Source organism: Psittacula echo (genome assembly GCF_963264785.1).
Source record: "Psittacula echo genome assembly, chromosome: 4".
NCBI classification, from domain to species: Eukaryota; Metazoa; Chordata; class Aves; order Psittaciformes; family Psittacidae; genus Psittacula; species Psittacula echo.
In genome coordinates, this window is record NC_137738.1 from 76,671,985 (window position 1) to 76,699,174 (window position 27,190).

At 37.7% G+C, this 27,190-nt stretch overlaps 1 protein-coding gene across 2 annotated transcripts in view; it reads right to left on the reverse strand.

Annotated features, from left to right (window-relative positions):
* RIMS1 (regulating synaptic membrane exocytosis 1) overlaps positions 1-27,190 on the reverse strand; it is a gene marked incomplete at both ends in the record, with an annotated part of 304,350 nt that overhangs the window by 184,097 nt on the left and 93,063 nt on the right. For both annotated transcript variants that reach the window (XM_080614500.1, XM_080614499.1), the window contains one exon: positions 1,493-1,706. In XM_080614500.1, coding sequence (XP_080470626.1) covers positions 1,493-1,706 — 214 coding nt within the window. The remainder of the gene's footprint in view (positions 1-1,492; positions 1,707-27,190) is intronic.

Below are 27,190 nucleotides of genomic sequence, written 5' to 3' on the forward strand. Positions count from 1 at the left end.
AAAACATAAAATTTCGAAGAAAAAATAAAAAAGCTTTAAATAAAAAGATGACATTACTGCATATACAGAAAACATGTTTTCCCACCCTAAGCCACAGAAGCATAAACAATATAACAAACAAAAGGCAAGTTACAAATGAATGAGTACAAATACTTCTTCATTTCTGTGACTTGAAATAGTGGGCAAAAAATAATTACAATACATTCCACCTTTTTCTGAGTAAAGATAGGCTGTATCATACACACTCTAATTAACAGTGTAACATATCAAAGTGAACTATATTTTCATAGACTTGCTCTAATGACACCACCTGCAGGTGATGCAATGTAATGCATCTATTTGTATTGAATGCATCTGTTTATATATTGAAGTATGAATATCTGAATATTTTTGTCCAACGCGCCTATGTAACTTTTTCAGAATGTCAATGCAATTTAATAGACTCACAAATACATCACGGCTACAGAAAACTTCTACATAAAGATTAAATGCTTTTTTTTCTCAGGATTTTTTTGTTGTTGTTTACATGAAAGTTCAGAAGCCCTATTCTGTTGATGTTTAGCTCAAAGAAAGTGAAAGACCATAAACTAGTTCCATTGTGAACACAATTATCTGTTATAAAATTTGTGACCATTTTTAACTGAATTTGTTTTGAGACAAAGAGCATTGATGCATTTCCCTTACAAAAGATTGGCACCTTAAAGCCATATAAGAAAGTTGTTCCATCTCATGATAGATAAAAAACCTTATTCATGAGATAAAAAACCATTTTATAACACACGATAGTTCTAAATGATCAGCTAAAAATAATCACTGGGTAATGGTCTTCCAAACACAGAGCTAGCCACTCATGTACAAGTGAGTAGCCAGTTCTTTGGAGGGGACTGACTGAATAGAGGGTATTCTTTGGATACCCTTTGTTTTTATGGACAGCTACTGCAGCTAACTGCACGTGGACCAGAGGGAGAAAGATTTCTCTCACCTGAGTGTAAGATACCCAACCCAGATTAACCTATAGTTTTAATTTTTAAATAAATTTAAAATAAATTGACATAACACAATCACTGTGTTGCTGAAGAGGTTTTTTACCCCCAGGATTAACTGATTTTATGTAAGAGAAATCTATAAATGTATACTAAAAGCTCTATAGAAGAAATCAAAAATTAAATTAGTTCAATAAAAGTTTATCAATGTGGCTTTGTATCTGAGCAAAACAGTTTCCTCTTCCATTCTATGCAAAATGAGAGTATTTTCAAGCTATCACTCAGCAGAACTACACACCATGTGTTCTTTTTTTCTAATTGACTCAGTGAATTCTAGGAATTGCCACAATCATTAAATACATTATTCTACTTTATACACACCTCATAATGAAGTGATGAATGAAACACTTAAGTAAAATGAAGCATGAAATGCCAAACTTAAGGTGAACAATCTGCAGCGTGACAATGTCAAGGAAGCTTTTTCTAAGAGTACACATCAGAAGACTTACATTGTTTGATCGCAGAGAGACACGACCTCCACATCGAGCACAAAACTTGGTCCGGCAATAAGAGCATAAATGGCCACAACCATCTGCAAACTTTGTTTTATGACAGATTCCACATGTTGGAGCATCATCCTTGTGCTCTCCCTGGTAACGGCGGGCTTCTTCCCCTATCTTTCTTACTTGTTCTTTATAGCTTTCAAATTGTTGATGCAACCTCCTGCATAGATGAGAAAAAAATTTATATAGCAAGAATAGGAGGAAACACTAATACTGTGTATTTCTTTCTTTCAATTTATAACTCTACCTAACATTCTTGGCATGTTTACAATAATAAATGTACCTCGTACAAAATACAGACTGCACAGGGAAAACTGTATATGAGAATCTGAAGGAGAAAAATAACAGACACATGTACTCCTATTATGCTTTCTTCAAAGCTCATGAGCAAATCATTTCACTTTAACAGAAATTGATCCAAATATAAGAAGTCAAAAATCACATAGGATTAAACAGAGGTATCTATCAGGAACAGAATAAAAGCAGAAATATAAATGCCTGAGCAAATTTGCATTGCTTTTTAATCAGTATTCTTTATACAGCAGGAGTAACAAATCAATCTTCATTTACAGTGTCACACTTTTGTTTTTGAAACCTGAGTTTCTAACACACGACTTAAAGATTCCAAAACACACTCTACAATCACACTGGCCATACAAGAATCCGAGAAAAATTTTCTGTGTCAAATCTACATATTAACAATCCATTGTATTTTCTTTTGTTAAATATGAGAGACTACTTAAGGTTTACTGTCCCTCATTACAGACATTAATGAGAGACAGACTTCCAGCTTAGCTGTAGGATTATATAGATGCATTAACAGGTATATTAATTTCCTAAAATCTGGCTTTCAAAGAAGTAGCAATTTTTCTCCAGCTGCCCCAAATAACAAGCAGCCTGACACTACACCAACCAACTGGGTAAGCATCCTGCTACCCAAAAGACCCAGTTTCTAATCACAAGCTCAGTGAAAAGCACTCAGCCCTCCAGCCTTCTCTTCCCCTTCTGTGAGGAACAATAATAATTAAATACTTAGTGATAAATTCTTTCTTATCATTATCATACTATCTCTGAGGAAAAACAAGCTCTCCTGTTGGTTTCTATGAGATTTTCTTGGCAAAGATGAAGTTTCAGATGGGAACCAGATAAAGGTCCAGGCACTTTCAAAAGGGGCAATCAGCTCCTCTCCTACCCCTGGCTGCATGCCTGTTCCTTAGGCACTGATTTGAACATTCACCAGAGCCCTCTCAGTGAGCTAACCCACGAACCTGAACCAACAGAAAATTCTCCTACAGAAGAGGGGGAGGAGGAATCAAAAAAAAATTGTTTTCCCATCATTTTGCTCTCTGCATCACCCCACTCTGAGCAGGGCACTGGAGACCTGGTAGGAAGGTAGGACATGAGCTCCTGAAGCCAGAAATGAAAAGAACCAGTAAAGGGCAGAATCACCCTTTTTGCAGCAATGAGCTCAGCTGCCACAAAGCTTAATTTACCCCCCTCTGAAGCTTAATAAACTATCCAATTTCATCTATCAACTTACTATCCATCAAATCATACAAGAAAGAAACATTTCTGTGGGTGTATCAGGACAGCACTCTAACTCCTGACCTTTATTTTTAGAAGCTTGAGCAAAGATTTTAGACAGCCTAAGGAGGAGAATCCAACAGGCACATTTAGCAACTCAGTCTTTTCACCATGCTATATGGAACTCCCCAAGCTTCCCACCCACACTTCCAGATGTTGCTTCAAATCTACATCTTCATGGCTGACATTTAAAAAAAAACATGAACAGCTAAATGCATTATTAGCAGCAACAGGGAATCTTGAGTTTAATAAATAACAGTAGGTGTGCTGTCTATAGAGGCCTTGATGATATCCTTCATCTCCACTACCTGCTTCAAGCTACCTGCTCCCTTAGCATTGAGACTTCCAGCACCTAACCAATGTATTTCTAGCGAGACAATTCTGTCTTTCTGTGGGATTTTGTGTGTGGCGGACTTGTTTTGACCTTTAAGATACAAGTAATCAGTATTATCTGTATGAAATACAGTTTTGGTGAAGTGGATATTTTACTTTGAGATGGTACTTAAGCCCAGAAAATGGTACTTCAACATATATAACAAGAATCATGATAAATACACATAATCCATTTGGACACTACTAAAATCAACCAACTCCCACACTAAAAACAGAGACTTCATACGGGCACATTCTGGTGCGGATGCAGCAACAGCAATAGCTATGAGGCCAAATAATCTGTTCTCCCTCACTACGAACACGGCAATAGGCAATGCTTTATGCTAATGAAAAACTTGACAAAAGTAAGCAAAAGAGGTTTTTTCTTTATGTTTTATTTCTATTTTATACTAACCTGCTTGAAAAACCTTTTCAGTACTGAGTCAGATGAGAAAAGTAGGTCAACAGAATTAGGCAAAGTACTGGAGAAACTTAATACTTTTGGCCACATTATTGGATTACACATGTGATTTAACTCATCTTACACAGCTCCTCACAATGCATAAAAACAATTGAAGACATTCAGGAATTTGTATAATAACCAGCTTAAAGAATGTAATTAAATAATGGAGAGGTCTATAGGTAAAATGCTTATTACATCAAATTTTCTATTAAAAAATACAACCTTGGAACTGAAATTCAGTTCTCCTGCACTACAGCAAGACTAAAAGCCCTGGCTCTTCACTAACATGGAAAGGCAAGAGTAAGCACTGACCCCCTTCCTGTTCTTTTCCAGTTAGACAATCTACATCTGAATTTTTCCAATCTCATATGAAGCTGAGGAAGTGTATTAATAAAATGATGGTTTGCCCCTTTTGTGTGCACCAAGGGATAGATGAACACACTAGCAATAAAGTAAAACCTAAGTAAGTGATTTAATTTCTAACTAATAAGTATCACTCATATACAGATTTCTTAGTTTCTGCATCAGTGTAAGACTCTTTTTACCATGAGGTGTTAAAACCCAAGTACTTATCTTGCATGTCACATTACTCACTAATGGTGAAAACCTAACATTTTACCTACAGAAGGAATGGAATTGGAGAAAGGCTGAAGAGTTCATAGAGCAGAAACAATCTTATCCAGCCCACGGCAGGTCTGGTTCTATTACTTCTTTTGCAAGTTTTCAACCACCTTTCTCAGCTTTTTGAGGAATGACAGGATCTCTGTGTCTATTCTATAATGGTTGCAGGAAATTCCTCTCAGGAGTTTTGTCTGATACGTCAGAGCTTAAGTCAGTTCAGCAGTTCAGCTATCTGGGAAGCATTATTTCCTCAGATGTTACGATCGACAAAGAGATAGACAACAGAATAGCAAAGGCGTATACAGCCTTCGGAAAACTCCATAAAAGAGTCTGGTGCAGTAAACACCTGAAGAAAAGTACAAAGATTAGTGTCTATAGAGCCATTGTACCGCCTACTCTTTTATATGGGTCTGAATCATGGGTTATCTACCGCCATCACCTGCGACTCCTCGAACACTTCCATCAGCGCTGCCTTCGTACAATTCTAAACATCCATTGGACTATGTGTCAAATGTTACTGTCCTTGAACAGGCAGGGGTCACCAGTATCGAGGCCTTATTGCTGCAATCACAGCTGCGCTGGGCAGGGCACATCTCTAGGATGAAGGATCACCGCCTCCCTAAGATTGTGTTTTATGGTGAACTTACCACCAGTTACCGTAAGAGAAGTGCCCCAAAGAAGAGATATAAGGACTCCCTGAAACAATACCTCAGCCTTGGCCATATTGATTACCACCAGTGGTCCACCTTGGCCTCCAATCAGGAGACTTGGAGACGCACCGTACATAACACCGTTGTCTCCTTTGAGGACACAGGCAGAATTAGTCTCGAAGAGAAAAGACAACATAGAAAGAATCGCGCCCCACCTATACCATCCAAGGAGACATTTCACTGTGCTTTTTGCAACCAGGTTTGCCTATCCCACATTGGCCTTTTTAGTCATCAGCGAGCTTGTAGTAAGCATCGGTAAAGCCCTTCCCAAATCTTTGTTTGCGAAGTCAAGCCATGAATTAAGCAAGAACTAAAATACAGACTTTTTTTTCAAGGTTGCTCCTTCATTTCCATGGAATAAAGCAAATTTTCATTAAATGTAAGGGAAATTTAAGTCTATTAAATATTCCTTAATGTAGATAAACACCTAAAGGTTAGATTAAAGACTCAATATCAGCATATGATATAACAGCTTGAAGGACCCTTGAGGAAGATACCAATTCAATTCTTCTGACAGAAAGAGCACCCAGGCTACTATGTAAGAGCAATAATATAAGCATATATCCACATCAGTTTTCATCATTCACCCCAAAATTCATCTAGTTCTACTACTGAGGTCAATGGCATAGCCAAAAAGAGGAGATTTCCTCACCCACACAGCCTACAAAGATGAAGAGTTAAATAAAAAAAGACAAAATATTAGGACAAAAAATAGAGGAAACTATTCCAGGACTTAACACTGGACAGACTGAAAATTTACGTATTTGTATTTTTCATATTGCTGAACTAGAATTCCCTTAATCTTTGTTCTGCACATTTTTAACATACTGCCTCAACACAATAAAACTCTAGGTACCTCCAAGAGCACCTCTTTATAACATTTATGTGTGAAACTTCTTCGTTTACTAGAAACACACAAGTGCCAGTGCCTTTGGAACTATTCAGATCACCAATGGCATCATCTGATGGCCCAAGACTTCCTACTGGTACGCCTTTTATTAGGTACTAAATTTACTTACCAGGCAGGAAAGACCTCTCCACACATAGGATTAAAACCATTCTCCTCTTCATTGAGAAACAATGGAAAGATATCTACAAATGCAGCAATACATTCGAGAACACAGCCCAGAGAAGTCAAGAAACTTGACTGATAAGCTTCCTTACATGTCATTGTCAACTCCACTTGCGCAGACCTCACATCACCCAACGCAACATCTGCATCCACATAAGCAGGCTCCGCTGGTAAGGGTGCCTGCTGTTTCACGTTCGCATAGGTGGCACATATATGTGTGTGACCAAAGAAAGATCATACAATTGGTGAATAGGAATAAAAATTATTTGTTGTTGCTAAAGTTCTGGAAGAGACTGAGCCACTTGGAGAGGCACATCAGCCTCAGGACTTTACCACATATATATGAGAGCGTGACACCTCTTACCTGAGAGGCGCAAGACAAACACTAATATACAGTTTTCATGTGTACAGTGAAAGACTTGACCCATTCACTTTTACAGTGTACCTATAACTCAACATATGTGGAGGTTTCTAGGGGTTTTTCCCCAAGAAAACCTGCTGGGTTCCTTTCCCCTGTCAAAGGCATTTCACAAAAAAACTGCTTTAGCTACGTGTCATACATCTATCACATTTTCATTTGAATATTCAGTATTTTGTATCAACAGTGTGTGTGTAAACTAGTAAAAAAGAATAGTGATAGGCAGTTCTGCAAAGCTTTACTCGTGTCTTTGTGTACTTATTTAAAACTGTAAGCCTTGGAGGATGCTCATGGCATAAATTTCTCACATACCTTAAACTTTCCAGACAGTTCACTGATTCCGTAAGGAGGACAGATGAACAGATGGACACAGAAGTAACTTATAACATTGACTGATCAGAAAGTGGAATATCAAACCACACCAAGTTATAATTTATGTTGTTGGGTTCTTCTGAGGTGGCTCAAACGTGTACTTTGCAATCATCTCCACTAAGCATACACTGAAATTATGAACCAAGAATATTTTTTTTTAGTAAGAAGCTATGTTACTCCTTTCTTGCAGTAACATAGCATTGTCTTTGCAGTAACATGGTCTTGTTTCAAATTCCTGTAGTGTACACCTATCTGAACTATTTGCACATATACACTGAAGATTAAAAAGTGACAAAATGGAGCACTTGCTTATTTATGCTCTGTCTGCATATATTTTCTAAAAATGCCAAGTATTAGGGTCATCTTTATGCTCAGTTACGTTTTAAATGATTTTTAAATGTAGTACGAAATTGTATTTTTAACTTAAAGTTTCAGCAGATGGCACTACAGGCTGCATTTTCACTCTCCGAGCTCAATTCAAACGGTTCAATCTTGGTATCCTAAATATCTGATCTAACGTTATAAAAATATTATGCTTTCTCATAAGTTCATGTTAGTAGAAAAAGTGCCCCCTTCTAGGTGATGTAGCCTTAAGTAACTATCCACCAGCAGCTACTGCATGTATGAAAAAAGCTTAGCAAAATACAGTGCTTCGCCCTGCTCACCCCTGGCACAAAAATGCAAATCACACTGAACTTAAATAAGTCTTTTGTTTTGTTTTTGCTCATAAAATGAGACTTCTACCAAGTTTTGTTCTTAGCATTCTTTTTTTTTTATGGTAAATAAAATAAAAAAAAAACATACTCAAGAATGCAAACTCAGGTTAGTTTCCACACATTGTCTTGTGCTGTAGATGCTCAACAGACTAATATTTCATAAACATGATGGCAGGGTAATGTATTTGGACAAAGCACTCCTGGATATTTAATATGCCCATGAAGGCAACGGGTAGTTCTAAAAACTTGCAGACAAACTTTAAGCAGCTATACTGAAGCTGTGATCTGAAAACCATGGGTGAGCAGCTCCATAAAGCTGGAAGCACCTTGGTCTCACCTGGTGCCTCGCTATGCTGCCAGAGCTGCAAGTACTCATCTCACACCAGTGTTTCCAAGGTGAACAGCACAGGACCCAGCTTTTCGCCTCAGCCCCATCAGCACCTTAGCTAGGAAAAGCTGTCAACTTGTGATGGGGTTTCAGAATACATGCTTTAAACAACAAAGCCAAGACAGGCAACCTTAGCAAGACGCTATGGATAGCTTTGTCTGAGTAAAGGGAAACAAGCAGCTTAGCAGGAATCTAGCATGTGTTGACTAGAAGAATAGGTGAATTCCAGTGAAGAAGTCTAGATATATTTGCTAGTTACTTCATGCACCATCACATCATATATAAATCCATTATTAACATTTATATTGTCCACATAAGTAGGACAAATTAAGGTTGAATAGTAAACAAAGGAATCTAACTCTTTCAGCTCCCAGTGCTTGACATAGCACTATTAATGTGTTTGAAGCCTATATTTGAAATCCAAGGCATTTTTTAATTTCTGGGGTGTGCTGCTATTTAGTATGGATGATACCTGGTTTGGTTGTTTTGTGAAGATCAAAGAACTGCTGAATGTATTACATATATTATGTAATTATATTATTATATATAATTATAATATATATATAGTATATACAATATAACACTGAGTTTTGCAATATGTTCTGAGTGAATCTGGATGTGTTTAATATTCCTTTATTATTGCTTTTGCTGAAATTTTTATTCAGTGGGAACTGCCACTTAAAAAGCAGAGTATAGCCTCAGTCTTTTATACAGACAAATGCTCACTGAAGGCAAGCAAGTCAAGTCGTAAAACAGGTAGTAACCCAATTAATCAGCTAATCTTTAGAGCACAAAAGGCCATGTTTATGTAAGAGTAATAGAAGCAACCACAAATGGAAGAGTTAACAGCTTCCATGTCTTGAGAGTGTTGGGTTTTCTTCTCCAGAAACTGGCTGCTTCTAGCCTCTTTGCTATTGCTTGCTTTCCACCTTCTCAGTTTTCTGTGATTTGCCACCCATTTGACCTTTCTCTGTTCACATTTCCTGTAGGTCTCATCTCTCCCTCCTACACATTTTTTCAGCAAATATATCACAATAATTATTATATACGAAATATAGCAGATCCTATGACCTATAAAAAAACCAACAAATATTCCTCAAGATCTCATATTTTACTTGGCCTGAAGGTTTCTTCCTTCTACCCTGTTCATTCAACACACAATTATGGATCAACTCTATTACTCTCTCAACTAGGTCTTTGCCCATAACCTTCTTCACTTCACCAGCAAACACCTGTATCCGGCTCGGCACCAGCCTTTTTTCCTCCGCATGCCAAGATCTTTTCTTCCTCCCTGCTTTATTGGTGCAAACACAAATTTGACCACACTGGTAATTCACAGGTCTGTTTCTCTACCTCACATTTGTCTCCTCCTGTCCAAACCAAAGTGTTTGGCATAGATTATAAACTCCTGTCATGGGTGACCTGTACATCAAACTGTACATAACTGTACATAAACTGAAGCAGAGATCTCCTTTTACCTCCAGCAAACCTTAACCACCGCCTCCATTCTGCTTGCCACTCAGAACCAATAACTACTGTGCTATACTACACTCACATCTATTGAAACCTTCACTTAAAAAATACTATATAAGCTTTGCAGATTAATTTTGCAAATTAAAACTAAAGCCAACCCAAAGTTTAGCTAACTTCATATCCACCCAGCTTAAACATTCACCTATCATCTGTTTATCTCTTCATTCCTTTTCTCGCTACTGGAAGCCTGTCCTGCTGATAGTCTAATCACAATCCTGAAACAAATAAAATTTAATTTATTTTACTTCTCTCTTTGTATTATTCTGATGAGCCCCCTTTCCTACTGCATAAAACATAAACGGCTTATCTTCACCTTCAAAGACTTTTACAGCTTATTTCCACCTTGCCTATCATTTTCCATTCAGTACTGAGACACTTCTGCTCGAGTTAATTTCAAGCAAGAATCTTTGTGGCTTTCCCCTTGCTGCCCCTAGCATGGCAGTATTAGCAACACCACCATCACACTATCCTCCTTTGAACTCTCCTTTGCCTTGATGCCTACAAAGATCTGACAAAAATCAGCTTAAATGTTAAAATTTAAGCTTAATTTTAAGCTTAATGTTAAAGTCTAAAATGTTAAAATTTTCACTTATCAGGCCAGACAATACAGACTCCCCTGTCTGCTCCTCTTATTTTATTATTTGCTTAATACTTCAATGCAGACTGCCCCTGTAGCAAAGACTGCCTTTTTTCCTAGTCTGTAAAAGCCTCACGCAGAAGGGTTGTAATGCACAAGAAGTGCTTCCAGGCAATACAGTAAAACAAATCTCCCAACACAATTCAGAAATTTATGAAGTTACTATTTTTTTATTATTTTTTTTTTTTTTTATTTCTTGTGATCATTTTATGATTCTAGACGTTTACTTTTTAGTTTGAAACCCTGAGGCAATATACTCATACTGTCCCCTGCATCCATGAGGGACAAAGTGGTTGGAATGAATGTTGGTATTTTCCTACACGCCCATGTCACAAGGAACCAGGAGCAGCATAACTAGAAAGCATTTAATTATGACTCATGATAAAGTTCAGACTTGGCCAAGACAATTTCACTTACAGACCTCACACAGGAATTTAGACCCGGCCACCACCACTGGAATTAACAGCTGTTCACATGTAACAGACACTTTTGTCCTCAACACGTTAGCTTAATGCCAATTCTCTCATATAACTTCTTATTAAGCACATACTACCTGGCAGAATATTAACAAGACTGTACAGGCTAAGACAAAAAAGCCCCAAACCTTTGTTAAAATGTTTCCCTTCTCATCACACTAGAGCAAAGGCGCATCAGCAAAGTAGCGTGGACTGTGCCTTCACTCATGGGGCTCTTCTGTGGTGCCCCTTCACCAGCAGTAACAGTGATTTTCAAACTAACATTTTACTAAAAGCAGGTTTTCTGCAAGCATGTCAATAAGCTCATTAAATAACTTGTGTAAAATGTCATTTTTCACCTTCCTGGAAGTTTCCTCATGTAGGTTACTGGAAAACTTCATTTTCGTATGCTTCTATTTGTTTTTTAAAAATAACCTCAGCCCACAAGCAGACTTCCTCCTTACACAACTGAAGAACTGTGAGTCAGAAATGTGCAATATCTACACTAAGGAATTTACATTCTAGCTTCCCACAGTTCCTCCCAGATGACTGTTACCCTTTCTGAGGTATAAAAGAGAAATCTTATAACTAAGCAAACAACGCATAACAGCACTAAAAAAGGCATAGCTGAGGAATTCAGAAAGAAACTGTCTATGTCTTGTACTAAAAAGCACTTACACGCTGAGATATATTTAGTACTGAGGCAATCAATGCCTTCTGTGGAAAAAAAATATTATCTCTTCTTTGTTTAAGAACATATATTCTTATGTCATGGCTTTCATGAAAAAAAAGTGAATTAGTTAAATCAATTCTTTTTTTATTCTGAGTTCATAAAAATATGAAAACCAATACCATTGATAAAAAGATGTTCCATTCTCTTCACATGACTATTTTTACTACCTTAAGTAAGAGTACATCTCCTATGCTTTATGGCAATTCCATGCAGAAAAGCTTATGTACCAAAAGTTAGTCTTATTTTTCATTAAAAGTGTTTCAGTAGCATTAGGAAGGGGTTTGTGGGGTTTTTTGAGTGGTAACTGTTACGTTTCAACAGTGAAGGTTTTAACAGGAAAAGAAAAATTGAAACAAGACTGAAGAGGAGGGAGACAACACCTTTCCACCCACTACTGCTCCATTCCAACTACATTATTAGGGCCTAGAGCCCTTGCATTTTTGGGAACCTCTGAGCCTATTTCCTTGGCATTTTTAAGGAAGTATAAGCCCTTTCACCCAATTGTTGTTATGAGCTGGGATCTGGAAACCCATTTTCCTAGGGTAGGGCATAAGCCTTATTCACGATATCACAGCTGACTTCCACAAAAATAAGGAACAAGACCTGCAGATCACAGCATACGCATGGAAAACGTGTAAAGGGCAACACAAATCCAAAAAGCAAGAAAAACAGGTGGACAATATGATCTATCCCTCTGAGGTGGAGAGGGAACTGTAAATGATGGAGATTATACCAGGGTAGAAAAGGCTCCAGCTGACTGACTTACAGAGCAAGAGCCTTGACAGGAGAGGTCTCAGCAACAGAAGTCCATCATTTTAGACCAGGTCTTAGACCAGTCATGAGACCAGATTTCACATGAAGCCCCCCAGGTAAGCTTGTGATGTAAGTACAAGCAAAAGAGTTAGAATTAATGACTTGGAAAATGCTAATAAGTTAAAAGAATAGAAAAAGGGTGGTGAGTGGGAAATGGTGGCAAGGAGCTACCGACTCCCCTATCTTCCATGGACAGAAAGAGGATGTAACTCCACTAATCTAACAATTTTTTTGTATTATCCCTGTAAAATTTGTAATTACATTGACCACAAATAATTACACTGCCCAATTTGGTGACACAAGGCTTAAGATAATACAAAGTCTCATGAGGCGAATGAGGTTGCACATAGTTACACACCAAATTAATATTCATGAAAATTTGTCCTTATGCCCACTGGAAACAGCTTTTTTAAAAACTGCAAGCCACAGCCATAGTCATCAATGTTTTCTTCACTCACCTCTTAACATTAAATTCAACAAAACTTCCTTTTTTGCCAACAACGAAATGGCAAGTTGTGCTACAACATGCATTAACTTTGGTCTCCTGGAACAGCCTCTAGCATGCTTCTCACATGTGGGCTGCTTCTGTGCCTTAGGGCAGCAAATGACTCGATAGACAATGCAGAAACTACATCGTATTTGCTAAATGTTCAATCCTTCTACTTCTTTTAACATCCTTTTTAACTACAGCATCTGCCCTCCCAGCTATTATTTGAACTTCACTGACTCATCATCAATCCCACAGTTTAGACTCTTCTCTCATCCCACTACTGCCAGTTCCCAGGTGAGCAGACTCCTATGCCCTAATACAGTGCTTAGCTAGAATACACAAGTGATACATGAGTGGTATCATGCAGAGAGGAGACATGTCTACCCCTTTGCCATATACTTTTACACCTTCCTGAGCAGCCCAAATAGGTCACTTGTTGGTTCTCCAGCCCTAACATGATCTAAGGAAGTGGGATGGAGGTAAACACTTCCAACACCACCACGAAACTAGGAAAATTATCATGGGAGTCAATTTTTTTTTTTTCTTTTCTAAAGAAAAAAGAAAAAGAGAGGAGGGTAGAGGGGGGATAACAGAAAAATCATCAACTAATTTTAAAAACAGTTAGCCACAGGGGAAACCAAGCAGAGCAGCTTGAAGACCTCCACAGACTCAGCAGACTACTCAAACAGAATTCTGTCCAGAGACATGGTAGAACATTGGAGACTCCAAAGTCACCCAGATCCTCTGTCAGGCTTCCTCTTCCCGAAGCTGTACATAGACAGTTTGGCCAGAGCCAGCAGAAGAGTGATGAGGACACCCCCACAATGTGTCAATGCCTTGTCCTTTGGTCTTAACCAGTATGGGCATTTTTATACACCTCTTACCTTCGTGAACAATCTCACCAGTATCAGTTTTCTCACATAAACATCACAGCTCTGCTGCACATACCCATTCAATTTCTTTATCACTCAGCTCTCCTAACAGACGGTGCAGCAGGAGAGCAGCTGGCATGCTCTGAAGAGTTGTCACCAGCTCCAAGTGCCAGAGTTCAAGAAGTTTCATGAGTTCATACACATAATGCTGTTAGCAGCCTGAATTTTACCAAATGCAACCACTTACAAAGTTATGGAACTATCACTATGCTACAGTCCTTCTCTTAGGGGGAATTGTCAAAACAAGCATTCAGGGCCAAGCGTTACCTACCTAATAAACACAGGCCCTGTAAGCATAACCAGGTTTCCAAGATTACTCCTACTACTCATGCATCAAAACTGTAGAAGTAAAGGAATATGTTCTTTTACTTACAGCATTCAGGCAATACCTGTTGCAGGAAAACCTGCCACAATGACTGAGGGACAGCAATATCTATATAACCACACAGTGAACCAGCCCAGGGAACCGAATGGGGTTAGACACAAATGAAGGAAAAAAAAAATCTGAGCCCACACAGTTGTATTCATGCTTACGGTTTAAAAAAACAGTAGCAGCAGAAGCCAAAGCTAAGGAAGAGTGATAAAATCATTTGCAGCAGCAGAAGTGTTAGCCTGAGCTGCTTTTGCAACTGCACTGTCAAAACCAAGCATCTTGAGGAATAAAGTCCTAGCATTTCTCAAATTGCCAACTTAAGAGTGCTTCTATTTAATTTTAACTGGGATACGTGCCGCTTGGAAAAAAAGGCTTTTCTTACTGAAAATCAAAACACCAAGATTTGCCACTGAGTTTGTTTCAAAAGTAAATTTCAATTCTCCAAAATTCGTCACATCAACTGTTTGCATAAGATCCACTATAAAAAGAGACCTGAGAAATTTTCTCCTACCTGCTTCCTACCCACATTATCAAACCACAATATGAACACCAACTTCCAGCATCTCGCAACACTCTTACAATTTAGCCCCTGTTAAATTAGGAAATGAGATCAAGAGTCCTCTCTTCTTTTCCCAGCTATTTTAGAGAAACATCTATTTATCCAAAAAATGAAAGAAAGATATATTAAAAAGAAAGAAAAAAAAATTAAAGGAAGGCTTACCTGAAATTATGAAATCAAGGCTTACCCCAACACCAAGAGAAGAATGATAAAAATATTAAAGTCAATTAACTAGTTAATTTGCCTTTTTTCTTTCAGTCAAACGTTTTCATTCTGTTTTCTTTATACAGCGTAACACATGAGCTGGTTTAGTTGAGATATATGGCAGAAAGCGAAGATCCCAGAGATACCTAGCCATGCTAGTAACATTTGTGAGATTACAGGCATGTGCTTTTATGATACTGCCTTTGCAGATACAAGTAATTTTCATACACGGTTGCTTAGTAATAACATCAAGGCCCAAATATGTTAGATACGAGCTCCTTTTATAACTCCTTCTAAAAAAGACTGATGGAAACATCCTCAAAGAAAAAGTTTCATCAAGATGCAGAGGGAAACTAATTACTGTCTTCCCCAGCCAAATCAACAGCTCTGGATTTTCTCAGAGCAGTATGAAACAATACCATTCATAAAATAAGTGTGCTTCAACATGGTCGAGAATCCAGAGCAGTGATTAGCAGGTGAGGAGGCAATGACCTCTAATGCAAAGAACAAGTACCAAAGCAAAATGGACTTTTTCTCACAAAAAAAATCATGAACCCACAACCACAAAAAAGTTGGGAAAGAACAGCTAGAAGTACCAATAGAATATAACCAGCTTAATAATAGGCTTAAAAACTGTGCTACCTAATCTGGGTGGGATTTAGCTTTTTTTTTTCTTTATTGTTGCTTCAAGAGCTAGTAAGCAAGAAGTTTCCACCTCTAGTTCTATAACAGGCTGTAAAAAGTGCAGTATTTTAGCTACTGGATCATGTTTTTCCTCATCAGCTGATTCAGAGATGTCTTCATTTTCCTTATTTACTTAAATATTACTGAATCTAATCCAGCAATACATCTCTTCTACATGTTGCATACAAGAGACACAAAACATGTCTCCTGAATGAGCTGACCTGTGTCAGCTTGTGATGGCCTTAATGCCACTACTTCACTGAAAGAAGTACCAGATGATCCTTGGAGCAGTAGTCTCTGAGTCCCATAGGAAATTTCTCCAGTAAAATACTATTTTGTGAAGTGGCTCTGATGGCAAATGTCTGTTAAAATACATTAAATCAATGTGTAAAGTATAAGTTGATTTATTATCTCTTAAAAACTATCAGGTTCATTTTATTCTGGAATACAAACATCATTTCTTAAAGTTAAGCTTCACTAAAATAATGTTTTGTGAACAAACAAAACCTAATCTGTTTTCAGAGTGAAGAGAAAGAGAAATAAATGGTGATCTCTTCAAATTTTTTTTTTAATTTATTTACTGAATCACATAATACGCTACCACGGATATGATTTTTTCTAAGGATGGCCATCACATCATAACCAACCAGCCGCTACATGCAGAATAACTGAGTGTCATGTAAAACAAAGCACAAAAAGCCTGAAGGGGAAAGGGTAAGAGGGGGAGAACGCTGGTGTCACAGTAGAAAAGCTCAGTTTAAGGACTGGAGAAGGGGAAGATTAATAAAAATCTTAAGGAAGAGTTTTTAGAAGTAAGGCACAAATTGGCACCTACACAAAATCACAAACACAGGTGCCAGTATTTAGCTCTCTTATTCTGAATACAGAACTACTAGTGAAGCAGGGCATGGGAGAGAGGAAATAGAGACAAGCCCATTTATCTAACTGAACAATATTAACTAGTAGCATCAATAAATTCAGCTTTATGAATCACATAACCCAGACAGAATTTGTCCTGATCAAACAAACTACCTACAACAGAGACAATCCAAGTCAGTCAAGAGCAGAACAACCACCCATCAGATGAGACATCCGAAAAGTCTTAAGAGATTTAGCTACCTTTTGTAGACAGTTGGTCCTGGTCCTTGCACTTTCAAGCTGTTAAGTCAGTTTGGAATACCCCATGCACAACAACGCCCAGGGAAACTAGTAGAAGATGACCACAGAATTTTACGGCTTCACCACGGGTACACAATAGTGAGTTGCTGTTGCTCTTTGTCCCATCAAGAAGCCATAAGAAACAGAGGCTTATGAGCATTTCTTCCAAATTTTAAGCTTATGAACACCTGGCAAGTCAAGATTTTTCTATCTTAAAATACTACTGAATGAAAAAATTCACCAAGTCTAACACCCCAAATGCTACTGTAGACTCCTCTACCTCTAATTCAGTGATACAATCATCCTTCATACTACCTCTTCTCCATCCCCAAATGTAATTATGTCATGACGGTGAAGTGATTTTTTGGTGCCAATATTACAAGATATTGAAATGCTGGATTAAAATGGCATCAGCCATCACTAATGCAAATGCTTGCAAATCATAATGTAGTTTATCTGTCAAACCAGTTTCAAAAACAGTTACGTAGTGCAACTCTAATAAACTTGCAATTGGCAACCAGGCTAAGAATAGACTCTGCTGTACTCTGAGAATATTGTTTTTGTTACAGTCACACAGGGGAAAAGCTGCTTAAACACATTACAGTCCCATGCCAACAATGCAATGCACACAAGCAAAAAAATAGTAAAATAACATAAAATAATTCCCCAGTGCTGCAGTCTGTCTCTTCAGTCAGCTGGCACCTTTTAAAAAGTTTGGAGAGTTGAGAGGTGTGGGTACTGGTTCAACATAACAGGAAATTACTTTGGATCAATGTTTATTAAAACAGCTTTCTGAAACAGTCTTTCTCACACATGCATTTGAAAAAAAAAAAGAATCTGAGTATTTTTGGCATCCAATGTGTTAAACAGATGACAGGTATCAGATGGCAATGCAGGGTGAGCAGAAAAATATGACAAAGCACAGTGGTCTGTAAACAGAGCAAAGCTACTGAAATTCTAACTACCATATGGTGGTAACAAACAGGACACGTGCAATACAGGAAAAGATCTCACAGTGAGGGGTGTGATAGGAGCCAGCAAGATGCAGAACTGAAAAAACAATTACAATAGGACTGCAAGCACAACAGCGATAACGTTTCAAATTAATTATATTCAGCTGAGGCTCAGTGTGTACAGTATGTCTCCTACCTAAAAATAATATAACAGCCTCGCTGAGAGCATCTCTAATTTATCATCCTGTTCACCTTCCTTTATAATTTCCATATTACAAGGAACAAAAAAGGCTCACACATCTATTTTAAATATACCATCAAAGTGCTTGAACACAAGATAATAATTAAGCTTGTCTCCAGCATTATTTAATTCTTTTCATTCTTCTGGATGCCAAAGTAAACACAAATGAAAAGCATATGGCATTTTAGTGAATTAGAAAATTAGAAAACGAGAACATTAACTGGTTTCATTTTATGCTTTAAGCACAGCACACGGTAAAACTAAAAAATTCAAGGCTTTTTATATTTGTGATTTATTTTAATTCCTTCTTTTAATGTACTCTCTACTGAAGTTAAATGTTCTCAAAAATACTATTTGTGAAAGAAAACCTATAGCATGTTCTCTACATTTTTATTACCTATTTTTTCCATAAAATATAGCTGTTCATAACTATTTTAAGAAGATTGTCTTGAGCTTGAAATTATTCTCGGTAGAAAAATGCAGCCTCTTTAGTGGTGAGCATCCTTGCTTCTTGATGCTGAGAACTGTGCAAGCTAAGAAGTAAATCAGTGTTAACAAAAAATTTTTCTGCAAAACTCTCTTACCTGATGAAGCTGTTGAGTAGAAAGTATGAGCCCCAAATTAATACATTTCCTCTGATCTAAACCTCCACAGCAAGGCCTATAAAAACCCATGACATCCAATTTTGGGTTTTCTTCTCCTTTCCGTCCTATCAACAGTTTGATAAATTCCTAAGCTTACTATTTATGCCCAGACTATTCCAAGAAGACATTCTCATAAAGAAATTTAGTCCACACAGTTCAGTATCGCTCACATATATAAAAATATGGATTTTATTCCTGTAATCAGGCATATTGGAAAATTGCCATACAGACAGTACAGGAGAAGGACACCAAGCAGAATGCTTCATTAACCATGTGCTCTTTAATCACATCTAGCAGGCCCACTGAGGTTCTCTCCTGAGGAGCCATACAAGTTATAGGTACGATTTTAACAGAAGAAATGATTCTGCCAACCCATTTCTCATATAAGTCCTGACAGAAAATCCCTAGGGCTCATTTTAAACCAATAATATCTTAAATAACAGGAGTCAGCGTCCTTTGGGAAACACTGCACAAAGTCTACTAACCTGTTTTATGATTCTGCCTGCTACTCTGAGATACCCATAAATCTGGCAGAGAGAAGTTTCTCCAAAGGTTTTCCTTGCTTAACATTTTTCTACTATTCTACAGTGGTTCTCATGACAGCAACATGCACCCACAGAACTTCAGGCTTCCTGATCATTTTGACTGCCAAAAGAGTCCACAGGCCAGTGGGCCACCACGCGCAGTAAGGTCAACCCTCCAGAAAATTTGGTCCAGTGCCACAGAAGGCTCCAGGTACAAATCTGATCTTCCACTGTAACTCTGCCCATAGAAGAAACACTGATAATATTTCAAGTGACCAAGTTAGTATTTGTTCCAGAGTACTTGGATCTAACTGCAGCATTAGTCTCTTACCTATTCTCCAGCCGAAAAACGTATTTCACTACTTTTGGCTAACCCTTTAAAGAGCCAAATGCTAAAGCAGGATTTAGTTCCTGTCATAGCTCAGTATTTTCTGAACCTAAAAACAGATTTCTAGATGGAGCTAGATGTTAAAGAAGAACATCATTCTTTATGTCAGGATTTCTTATTGCTTGAGCCAGCAGGCTCTGCTCATCTAGGCAGAGTTCTTGTGGTTTTGATGATCACTGACTTTGTCCTTTTGCCAAATTCACAGATTTTTCACAACCACATGGAACAGTTGTAGAATAGGACCACTATTTTGTAGTCTTGTTCTGTGCCATGTTTTTTAAAAGGCACTCCCTCCGTTTACTTTGGGTACATGATGTAAAATCCAAAGCTGTGTGTGAAGCGTGTAAGTGGCATTTTTATCCAGCACTTTGTACAATATTCTCTAAAAGCTGAGCAAACAATGAAGAGTGAGGCTCTATGGGTCCCTACATTGTGAGATTCTTCAAAACAGAAGATGACAATTTCTTATAATCTCTCTCACCCAAGTGGAAAACTAAAAATTTCTTTCTATCACCTGTAATCTGAACAACCACCAGTGCATTTCTGACATACAAGGGAAAATCTAGAGGCTTCAAGAAAATTCCTGGAGCTGGCCAACAGCAAAAATACTAGGATGACTTCTACGTTTCAAATAAAATCACCTACCAAGCCATCTGTGCATTGCACCACACCTTGGTCTAAAGCCAGAACAGCAAAGAGGTGAGCTGGGCCCAGAACACTGACTCATCCAACCATGTCACTGATGTGGCCTCATATCTTCCAGCTTCCCAAAAAAGGAGGAAATTTGATAATATTTGCCAGACAAATTTGTCACACTGAATGAAAAGTGCACAAGAAATCTGGCTTGCTTGATCAAAAGTAGTGCTTTTCCTACATGAAAATGGACAAGGTGTAGGTATTTCTGGCTAGCAGCAACTCTCACCTTTTCTTCCTCTCAGCAAATTGCTGAGATTAGCAAATAGTATCTGGTATGTCCAATATTATGTGTATAGTCAAAAAACAGGAGCAAGAAAACATCCTGCTAAGATAAGGTCCCCACGGAGATCTTAGAGCAGCCTTCCAATATCTAGAAGGAGCCTACAAGAAAGCTGGAAAGGGGCTTTTCACGAGGGCATGTAGTGATAGAACAGGGGGAATGGCTTTAAAATAACAGCAGGTAGATTGAGATTAGATATTAGGAAGAAATCCTTCACTTTGAGAGTGGTGAGGCACTGGCACGGGTTGCCCAGAGAAGCTGTGGCTGCTCCATCCCTGGCAGTGTTCAAGGCCAGGCTGGACGGAGCTTGGAGCAACCTGGTCTAGAGGAAGGTGTCCCTGTCCATGCCAGGGGGGTTGGAACTAGGTGGTCTTTAAGCGGACTTTCCAACTCAAACCATTCTATAGTTCTATGATTGCACTAGTGTGAAATGCTGTCTCTAACACTTTAGGAAGACATAACTTAGGATATGGTACACTAAAGGACAGACAGAATCTTTTTTCTTCTGTGATGACGACTGTGCTCTCTGCCATCGCTCCTGTAATTTATTTATGTCACAGGTCATTAGAAGACCAAAATATATGTGAGAAAAACTGGAAGGAAGCAGAGGTTTAGGAACTCAAATAAGAGTATCCCTAGATAAGAAGTTTGAATCTAAATCCACTAGGTATCCTATTTTATGCTATTTTGTTAAGTCAAGTCACCTGGGGGATAATTAGGTGTTTCATATAGATTCTGAAGCCATATAGAGAAGTCATATAGATTACTATTTTAGCCTGGAGGAGTGCGGAAGCATGGCTTTACACACTGTGTATCAGTACTTAATTACCAGGGAGTTATGACTGGTGGTATGTATGGCCGATGAATTAGAAATAGTGGACTGGCTGCAACCATTATACTGGAAATATTATCAGGACATACAATGAAATGTATTAAAGCAGTAAATCTAGGTAAGTTGTCTTCACTACACCATAAAACACATCAATTAGTTCCTTTAGGAAACCTCCTCCTGACTTAGGAAGATGTAAAATATGAGCCCATTAACACACCTTGCAACACGCTGACATCAAAAAAATTCAGTTCTAGCTCCAGTAAACAGGTTGGCCTTTTCTTTCCCTATTTGACAAAAACCAAACACAGCAAACCAACATTATGTTGATGGGACTGGAAGCTGTATAATGCATTAACTTTAAGATAAGAAGCAAGTATTGTTCGGAGAATACTAAGAGAAGATCAGCACCTCCTAGGTGAATCACCCTCACCATTAAAAATGCATGCCCTGCTTCCAAGGACAGTCACTTCAACTCCCATCCCTCAGTGCTTATTCTATCTTTCATCACTAGATTAAAAAGCTTTTAGAGGTGGATACTGTGTGTGTATGAAAGTGTTTACACTTTATAATCAAGTCACCTCTTGATCTCCTGTGTGATAAACTAAACAGATTGAGATATCTAAATCCTCCACTATAAAGTAGTTTCTCCAGCATCTGAAACATTATTGCAGCCCTTAACTGAACCTTTTGCAACCTTTCCACAAGCTTTAGAAACATAATACCCTAAGAATTGTGTCCTTCCTTTGCCCGCTTTCCAAATGATGTATTACAAATGCCAAGGATAAATGTCAGGCTTAATGGCCCAATAGCCTCTTTGGTCATTTGAGTGCCCCTTTTGAATACTCTTTCTACATCAGGAATCTCATAAATTTACAGAATTTTCCTAATTTCTCAAATTTAACAAAGAAAAAATAAAAAAAAAAGAGCATCAGTCAACCAGAGACTTCTACAGCCAAGTGTTTAAATTGTCTTCTGCACAGTTAACTAAGACCTACTTATTTTTACATATTCACCCAAAGCAGGTGTTGTCTCAAGATTTCTTTGGTTGGTTGCCATCAAAGTGGGAAACGACTTCTTGTCCTCATAGGATACTAATATACTTCTTCATTTTTTTCTGTGTGCAAACAGAAATATTGAGCTAATGCTCTCACTTTTTTACATATTAGCAGTGCCAGTAGGTCCATTTGAAAAAGTGCCACCCTCTTCCTTTTGGTATCTTCTGTCTAAAATACATTCCTGAACAACCTTCTACTGCCTGCAAATCTGGATTTTTTTCTTCCTTTTTTTGGTATTCCTTACCAATGTTCTGTACTTCATAGCTTATCATTCTAAACAGTTTGTGTTTATAAGGATTAAAGACAGATGAGTAAAGGCAACTGTATCATTCCCATGTTACTGAGGTAGATTAGTCAGTTAAAATATCACCTTCCCTGGAAATATTCCATATTAAACTTGACAGTATACTGTTGAATATAAGCAAATGAAAGTTTCAAAGTATTACACTATTTTTTCATCTCTGAAAAATACTAAAAATATTGCCCTATTTTCTTCTTTGTAGCATCTACAAAGAATTACTTAAAATCTTTCCTGCAGTTCTTAGTAAGCGTGTTTGAAAACTTTTAAAGTGCAAAAATTTACCTGCATTTTTATGACACCCAGGACTTACAGACAGAGAACCCTACATGAGCAGTTAATATTAATCACAATGAAAAATGGCAATCCATTTCTTAAGGGGGAAAAAAATCAAAATTATTCATTGTCTTGGCCATTCAGGTGCATGGTTTTCCCAGTATCATCTGTACTACTGAAAACTTCTCAAATTCATAGCAAATAGCTTCTTGTCACAAAAAAAAAGTCAGGTGTACCTCCTTAAGAAAGAAGGCTCTCACTATTCCAAGCTAACTATTCTCCACCCCTCCAGTCAAAAACTCTAGGCAATGCGCGTAACAGTCAAATTCAACAAACTAAGCCTTATCTTACTTTCACAAAAAAGAAAAAAAAATAGTTGCAACAAAATGCTTGTGAGTATGGTATCTTTATTGTTTTCTACTAATGCCCCTTAGCTATATCCCAAAGTCTTCTGTCAGGGGAAATTCCTTAGAAACAATGCCAAAATCCATCCTTCATTCTACTTCCTATTTTTAGCTTTCAGATGCTGGCAGGTAGGAAAGTTGATTGCTTGCAAATCCTGAGTTTCAGCAGAGCTCCTTTGATTTCCTTCTTCGAGGATGCCACAGACAATTAGTATGTCCCTGCTGTCAGAAAGTTTCTTAATTAAGTTCATGAAAAGGCTTTTGAATTCTTGACTGAAGTGGAACACTCTTGTTTATTGCTCGTGCTGTTATTGCTGTCAACGCTATGAATAGCTCTCCCTCTTCTTGTGCATGCTCTTCAGCAGTGGTGAGGCATCGTGGCCGCTGTCCTCTTGTCAACTCTGCTATCACAACTGGCATCACTGGCAAACTTTCCATACGCCTCACAGAGCTCACCCTGCCTCTGTTGGTGTTCTCCACTGGTTTTGATCCTTAATCTTAAATCCCAAATACTCAACACCTACAAATTCCAACATGTTACCATAGCAAAACCCCATGAGTATCTGTTGTTCAATTGTTCTTGTCATTTTCTGTGAGCTGAAACAACCACTACAAAAAGCATCTAAAAAGCCTAATCCAGAAAAAGGAATTTCTTTGAGCTGAAATCTGACATTTTTGTGTACATTTTTAGAGCCAAATGTAATGTAGCATTCTGAGATTTTCTCAAATAGAAAGTGAATCTCAGTTTTAACCTTCAAGTATTTATTCTGATTTCACTTAGATAATTGTTTAGCTCTGGCGAGGGTATGATTTGCAAATTTTATTTGCAAATAAATATTTTATAAGGAGATCAAAGGTGGATTCACACAAGATACATTTAGAGTTACAAGAACTGAGAGACAAAGACAAAATTTCCAGCTTAAATCTTTGTAGGTGCTGAAAACAAAGAGGGAACAGGAGATGACAACACAAATGACACAGAATCATAGAACAGTTAGGGATAGAAAGGACCTTAAGATCATCTAGTTCCAACGCCCCTGCCATGGGCAGGGACACCTCACAATAAACCATGCCACCCAAGGTCTCATCCAACCTGGCTTTGAACACCACCAAGGATGGAGAATTCACAGCCTCCCTGTGCAACCCATTCCAGTGCCTCACCATCCTAACAGTAAAGAATTTCTTCATGCTAGGAAAAGAGCAAAAAAACATTAAAGTACAGTGTCAGACAACTTTTGTCACATATTCATTTTTAGCAAGTTAGAATCTTGAAAAAATACTGCTCTACTGTTTAATCTTTTTCTTCTCTATTTGGAAAATATTAAATGCATTAGCAGGCTTCCACTATGACAAGCCAATATTTCTCTATTTAGTTTACTTCCTTCCTTATTCATTAGCTGAAGTGATTAAGTCAAGAGGATTAGTAAGTAAGAAAATTTGTTTCTAGATCTCACAGTGCAGCATATTCTACAGTGTATTAGATCCTTCAGAAACACAGTCATTTAAAACAGGGCGTTTTCAGACTGGCAACTGTATAAACAAACAAAATAATACCTGCTTAATACTGCACCTTAAAAGTGTGAGTCCTATACACACAGATGCTTCCAAAAAAGAAGTTCTGAAGAGCATCTCAAATAGATGCACTAGATGCCCACAGTCAGGCAACTGAATCTTGACCCTAGATATAGTCACTGGAGTCTGTAGTGCAATTACTTCATACTAAAGTAGACATGTGCTTTTCATAGCCTGGACAGCTCCCTATTTGCTCTCATTCTAATTCTGTTGTTTATTTGGTTTTTTTTATTATAATTATTTATTTGAGATAATAAACAGTTGGAAATATAACTCAAAAAATACAAAAAATAGTAACTCATTTGGTGAACAGACTTCTAAATTAGACCTAGATAGTCTAGAAAAAAAATTCCTTAAGTGGTGCCTCTAACACATTAACCCACATTAATTAGCCTTTTGGGTCCAGTTATTTTCAGTTGAAGTCAACAGAACTATTGCTATTGACTTAAAAAGAAACAGGATGACTCTTATTGGTGGTCTCACCTAATGACATAACTTAGAAAATTCTAACGAAGGGTCTAAGAGCGAGCTCAGGTGCCTACAAGATTCAAGATGATCTCTGTCCCCATCTCTACCACTCCCAGTTTGGACTGGTGCTTTCTTGGGTTCCTTTAAACTTCAGAGCATGCACAGATGGCTGAACAGTTTGTAGGGCTAGAAGAAGAGATGTCCAAAAGTTGGCTCAATCACACCATATGTTTAATCACCTCAACATGACATCACATAAAAGGGAACAAACTGGGGAGCTGCTTGCTTTTAAGATAAAATATAAGCTTTTATAATATGCGGAGTAGATAATTATCTGACTGAAACTGAGAAAAATTTCCAGAGCTCATTTCAGTAATGACCTTAAGTTGACTCCATGACAAAGCAACTTCTTTGGTGTTATTACCCCAAACTTAGAAATCCATTTTAAATATACTAAGGAAAGTCCTACCCAATATGAACTTCCATTCTGCAAATGAAAATAAAAGTCTAGGCAATAAAACTGTTGCTCTTCTTTTGTTGAATTTAAATGACAGGATGTGGAGAATGAAATTTTGATATTTTTAAGAAACCCAAATTCCATGGCCTAAAGCCACAGATAAAGAGCTCAACTCTCCATGTTAATAGCGGAAATTCTGTTCTCACTTCAGAAAATACTAGAATGAAAAGGTTAATTTACTAAAACTCACTTTTGTAAGTTAGAAAAAATACTATACATAAGGTATGCCATGACTCCACATAAAACCAGGACTAGCATAGATCACTCTTCATGTCAGTTACATATAAAGGAAAGCATGTATTTAGGCTTTTTCATGTGAAATGAAAGCAATCAAGATTCCAATTACTTCAATATCCTTAAAACAGTTTAAAAAAGAGCTATATATGAAAAGAATTTTCTGCAGACATGATAATATTTCAATATTTAATTTATTAATTTGGACTTGGATTTGTCTTGGCCCTGATTTAGTTTTACCTTTGAAAGCTATTGTCTAGCAGTCAAAATAACTATTGCTTAAGGTTGTTTTGTTCAGCTTTAGTTTATAGTAGTAATAAGCAGCTATCCTGTGTAGATTAAACTGCTTGTGTAGTGTGGGGGAGTGTACACAGGAATGATTCCATGTGGAAGACACCAGAGGTCCCAGACTACACACAGGAGTGACAGTGGTCAACCAGCAGTCATTGCAGTGGTGCAACCTCATGATTCAGTAAAAATACAGCAATAAAGACAACAAAGAGGATGGAAAAACATTGGGGACCAATGAAATAAACCAAGCGAGCAAGCCTGAGTTAAAAAAAAACAACCAACCATATAGAAATTAACCAGAACACGTAGGGTGAGAGAGCATCAGCAGCAGGCTCTCACCCAGCAAACAGGGAGAGAAATCCCTTCATGAGCATGAGTTCCTCCTGGGAAGATCTCAAGGTGCTGACAATATGTCATAACCTCCTGGCACCCATTTTGTTCAGCAAAAAACAAAGCTGCTAAGCTTAGGACCCTGAGGAACACTGGAAGGGCAGGCACAGCAACAAAGAAAAGCAGCAGGGTTTTGTGTTGTTTTTTCCTATGGAACAATATTATCTGTATTATAGAGGTTCTTGTGTACTAATGTGGACTATAACTACATCTTATTGTAACCGGAGTAGTAATTTGAAGTATTAGGTTATTAAAACATGAATTGGACTAACAATAAATTCTTAGTTCCATATA